This window comes from Meleagris gallopavo, chromosome 2 (genome assembly GCF_000146605.3).
Source record: "Meleagris gallopavo isolate NT-WF06-2002-E0010 breed Aviagen turkey brand Nicholas breeding stock chromosome 2, Turkey_5.1, whole genome shotgun sequence".
NCBI lineage: Eukaryota > Metazoa > Chordata > Aves > Galliformes > Phasianidae > Meleagris > Meleagris gallopavo.
In genome coordinates, this window is record NC_015012.2 from 58152955 (window position 1) to 58158446 (window position 5492).

The 5492-nt window shown below is 39.5% G+C and overlaps 1 protein-coding gene across 1 annotated transcript; it reads right to left on the bottom strand.

Moving 5' to 3' along the window:
• Positions 1-2835: 2835 nt before the first annotated feature.
• AKAP7 (A-kinase anchoring protein 7) lies at positions 2836-5067 on the bottom strand (the record flags this gene model as incomplete). Its single annotated transcript, XM_010707415.2, has 1 exon — positions 2836-5067. A coding segment is annotated over one exon (210 nt), but the record flags the coding sequence as incomplete, so codon positions are not given.
• Between the last annotated feature and the right edge of the window lie 425 nt (positions 5068-5492).

The window sequence follows — 5492 nt, forward strand, 5'->3', positions numbered from 1 at the left end:
TTTGAGTTACTGATTTACTGATCTCTCTCATTACTCCTTCAACCCCTAACACCTCAGTTCAACAGTGCAGACAATCTATGGCATGGGTTGTTGAGATATCAAAAGTATGGCTTCTACTTGGATCAAGCGTTGATATCAGACACAGTTCCTCAGAGGGTCACAGCAACTCAAAGAGATCCAGACAGACTTGGAAGCTGCTTTGGAACCATCAAAAACATCTCCATAGCCAGCAGTACAGAAATAGTGTGGAGCGTGAACTAGAACTGAAAACAGAACGTGGACACACTTGCACCACCTGTTTTTAATGCCAACACTTTCCCAGAATAACCTGTTGTATGAATCCCTCTTTGGTTTTGGCTCAAAGCTTGCTTCCTGAGGTATTCCTTGTGGTAAGACTGACTTGTCTAGGAGATGAGTGATGGGTGTTGCCCTGTGGCAATCAACATCACTGTGTGGACAATTTTACATTTGAAAGCATTTCTTTGGAGCTGTTTGCCTTTGGAAGAAAGTGCTCAGGACTGTTTACTGGCAGAAGATCTGGCCCGTGACCAAATAACTCCAGCTTGCTATGGGAGACTGGGGGGTGATACCATAGTATCCTGTGAAGGCAAGTTAGTGCCTTCCTGCTCCCTCTTATCTGCTGGCAAGGCCTGGAAGATGGGAACAAAGGAATTTCTGCTGAGATCCCAGAGCCAGAAGCTGCCACTCCAAGGAGAGCTGACTCAATCACTTTGGATTTGAGCTGTCACTTCAAAGAGAGTTGACTCAGCTACTTTGGACTTATAAATAAGTTGGTACTACCATTGAAAAGTTGCTATAATCGCCGTGGTCACCGTCGTCATCAAAGCAACACCAACACTCGACAACCCACCACTACTGAAGATTAATCACTGAACTACAAACCACGCTGGATCCATGGAGGTGACTATCTCCCTCTTGCTTCCTATAAAGGCTTCTTGCTTCTTCCCTATCTTTTCTATCACCCTTCTTCCCTTCCCCATCACCCTAATTCATAATAGTGTCTGTCCTCCTCTTCCCCATCTCTGTGATTAAGATTTGTAATAAACTGGTCAGACCAACATTTGAACTGTTGTTTCTTAATCTCATGCCGGGTATACAGACATCAAAGAACCTCCTCTCCCTCCTATAATTTGGAGTGAGACACCTGTGCATCATTACCTCAAGACATTCTTCCAAAGAAGCACTTAATAAAAATCAGAATTGTTGTCTGAAGATATAGGAGGAAGGCAACATATTTCTTCTGGCACATGCTGTTCTGCTGCTCAGAGCTTTACACCTTTCTACACGAGGTTCGGTCTCTGTGCACCTACACTCTAAAGTGTTCACTCCACTGCCAGTGCTACAAAAAACAAACAAACAAACAAAAACAAACAAACAAACAAAAACCAAACACAACCAACCAGTCAAACAAACAAACAAAACAAAACAAAACAAACTCTGAAATCAAACCAAAACATGTAGGTTTTTTTTGTTGTTGTTGTTTTTAACCCTATTTCAAGCTCAATTTTGAGTAAATTAGTAGTGGAATCTCGTAAAACAAAACAAAACCAAAAAGAAAGAATTTTAAAAGAAACAATCATAGAATCATAGAATCACTCAGGTTGGAAAAGCTTTTGAAATGCTTTTGAAACAAAAGCCCTGTTTACTTTCATGGGCCAAAACACCTGAAAATCAAGGGTGGGGTCCAGTTACTTTGATATAGACATCAGTGTCTCTTAGATGCTCTGGGGTGGCCTCCAGCCATTCCTGATCCAGAACACATCTCCACAGAGTTCGTTTATCATATCCCCTACACCAGGGCACCCCAAACGACACCAGGTGGCCATTAAGTCCCCTAAGATTTACTTTTTCAACTTCTATTCTTGATGATGGCCTTAAGTACTGTAAACGTGTAGAGTCTCTAACTATCAGATCACCTATCAAAGTGTCTGGACATAGCTTCACTGAAACATTAATTTCTACAGCTTTACTTGAAATTAGTGGATTATGTCTGCCGTGCACAATGATACAAAAAGGCACTTATTCATGGCAATTACTTGTGTGGATGAAAGGGAGTTGACAATCTGAGACTCAGATACCATACAGTTTTCTGTTTTCCTGCTTTGTGTTGCCATACGTAAGTTGTATTTAAATTACTTGATGCCATAGTAAATAGATATCTCCAAATGAAGTAGTTGTTGACAATACGTATCAGATGTCAAATCAGTTTGATATGACCAAGAAGATTTTATACAGAGATACAGCAGTTACAGCTTCTCTCTCCAGTTTTAGGCATCCTGTAGAATAAAAGAACATGCTGGGCTCAGAGAAGCACAGTGCAGAAAATGATAGGACTCACTTGTGAAAGTTTGGATTTTTATATCCAGTAGGATGCCAAAATGTTTTTTTTTTTTTTTTAAATTATATTTGAGACCACTTGTTAAATTCAAACTTAACTTTTTGAAGATTGGATGTGAACCTGAAGGAAGTTGTAGCAGTACCTCCTTAAATCTAAACCCACATCACCTGAACCCCATTTTAAAGTTTTATCATTTAAAATCTTGCCTTGGAAACTTTTCAATGAAATTAGCATTTAAAGGAAGGCAATGTGGTAACTGGTGTCTTCTTGAAACAGCAATGACTTGGGATTAGCTTATCTGCATGAATTTCTTCACATGATTTCAGCACTCAGACTCCAGATCAGTGTTTTGGCTCAACACCCATAGCCAGCTTGGTGGAGGTGATTCATATGAGCAATGGTTCTGTCACTTTCATTACTTGCAAAGCACTTCATTTTATTAAAGTCTATTTGGAAATAGGTGAAAACATACACAGTGCAAAGGAAGAAATACTTTATTGTGAGCGTGGTTTGAGAAATGTATGACATTTCAGAATACACTGTTATATACTCAATGAGGGAAAAGAATGTAAGCCATGAAACATGAGATAAATGATCAGTGCTTGATATCAATGAAGAATATGCACACAGCTGTTTTAACAGCACAAAACCAATACCAATCACAACATGTATTAAATAGCTTTTATCATCAGAGGCAATTTTAAACAATGTTTATAAAAAATGCAAATATTGGACCTACTCCCGCATTGTACATCCAAAGCTCTTCTGAATCTTGAGGGTATATGGGAGGAAAAGCAAACTGACACACAACCCCAGGCAGCAGAAGGCAGAGATGGAAGAAACATCACAACCCGAATACATAAAACACTGTTCTAAAAAAGAAAAGGCAAATACCATCAAGGAATATTATTAATTTCAGAAGATCTTAATTGCAGCATCCTGACTCCATTAAAGCCAACAACACTTTCCCATTGACATTAGTGGAGCCTGAATTTTATTCTGAAATTTGAAACATTCTTGTGGTAGTGTAAACATCTGCAGAAACAGCATATCAGCATCTACACACATATTCAAGTGCTGTTTTTTAAAAAAACAATTAAAAATAGACAGTGCTAACCCAAAACGTTGGTACACATATAAAAGGCAGAGAATTAAAAGACCTTTTTTCAAATACACATTTTAAAGTATTTAAAAGCATCCATTTTTTTTAAATATCCATATATCATTGCTAGAGAAAAAAATCCATGAGAAAAGTCAGAAGTATCTGCAATGATAAAGGAAGGGCACAGTGTTTGTTCAGATTTATTTGAAACCAGTAGTTTTCCACTTTGGAACCACAATGTATACCTGCACATTCAAGTGTGTTTCAAAGCAGTGCTGAGGAGTGGTTGTATTTAATGATGAACTACAATACTTCTGTGCAAGTACTTCTGCATTATTCTTCATGAGCCATTTACACCCATTTGTATTTTCTATAAAAAAAAAGATGAAAAGAGAAAGGAAAATTTCTTGAAATATTTTTCATCTTCAAACAACCTGATGAGGGTCTTCTAGCACAGCAATTTACAATCATTCATTTGGAGATCCAGAGTTGATATAACTTTCCATTTATTGTTAGGGTTGTGCCCATCTTCAAACAGTTCTTTTCTAATTTTCATGCGGACCTCAGGCGTGGATAACAGCTCCTTTATTTGACTCAGCCTGGATAACAGGGCCCGTGTTTCTCTGTGCAAAGCTTCCTTTACAAAGTCTGCTTCATGGCTCTTTCCTAGACAAGAAGAACAATATAACATTTTATAATAACTAATGTCACTTAGAATCATTAACGTACAGAGACAGAGACCAATCGTATCTGTTTTGGACAGTGTTAAGTGCTTTTTCCCCATTTTTTTTTAATAAAAAGGTACTCCGTCAAGAGAAAACACACTGTTTGCATCAACAACAGTTACCAAAAATACAGAACAGAAAGGTGTCACATTTCAGAGAAACTCCTGCTATGTTACATACTGTGTAATAGTATCTGCGACGAGTACTGGTAGTGGTAATTTTTAGCTTGGGATGCCTGCTGCTGACTTTGCAACAGCACGTGCTCTTGCATCCAGCGAGCAGCCCTATGGCAGTGCCAGGCTGTGCACAGGGCATTGTTTCCACTTGTGGAAAGGCCTCTTCGTGCCCATTCCTTATGATCCAGAAGGCAAACACAGAGAGCTCAGTTTCTCTTCAAAAGCAAGGAAGGGACTCTTGGTATTAAGAGCCCATGGAGACTGGAGCTGTTTCACCATTCTTGTCCTTTTCAGCAATCAATAGATTTTCAGCAATGCAAGCGCTTACTAGACCAGCAGGCAGTGTCCCTCGATTTAGAACAAACTTCTGATAAGAGCCTCTCAGAGCAGAGTGCCTGTCACCCAGCACCGCTCAGCAAGTTTCAGCAGGGAGCTGGGACACGTTTTTGCTGTTATTCTTGGTGGGATACTTGCTCCCAGGCTTTTGCACAGTGCTCACTTGCTGTTGTCATTGTTGCTCTCATTCTTAGTGCCACTAGCAGCTTCCTCAGCTTTCAAAGGGCTCCCATCAGTCTGTCTGGCTTTGTTTTGTGTTTCTTCTAAATACTGCTGTACAGCCTTGAGCACTGCATTCTCCACCAGCCTTTTGCTGAGGCTCACGAGCTCTGCGTCATCCGGCTCTGCCGCGTGCTTTTCACCTATGTGTCACAACAGATAAGAGAAGGAATTCATTTCCATGGAAAGAGCAGCTGGAATTGCATCAGGAGGAGCCTCTGGCTGAGCTGGACATCTAGATTTCAAGTTATTAGACAGTTCTAAGTCTGCCTCTTCCTGACTGTAAAAATAATTTCCCCCTCCAGGAGCTCTGAATCAAGTGTTTCATGAAGATTAAAAGTACTTCATACTAAAAGTATTTCATTTCTCATCTTTATTGTAACAGTCCTGTAAGCCACTGGCTAACATTAACAACACCCACTCAGCTTAGAAGTGTGCAAATTTCATTTCTTATGGTCAGTAATAACACGGGCCTATTGGGCACACAACTGATTTACATTTTAGTAAAATTCTTAAGTCTAGCTGCCCCCGTTTCATGAGTTTGGTTAATAAATTTGAAAATGCCTACCTTTTAA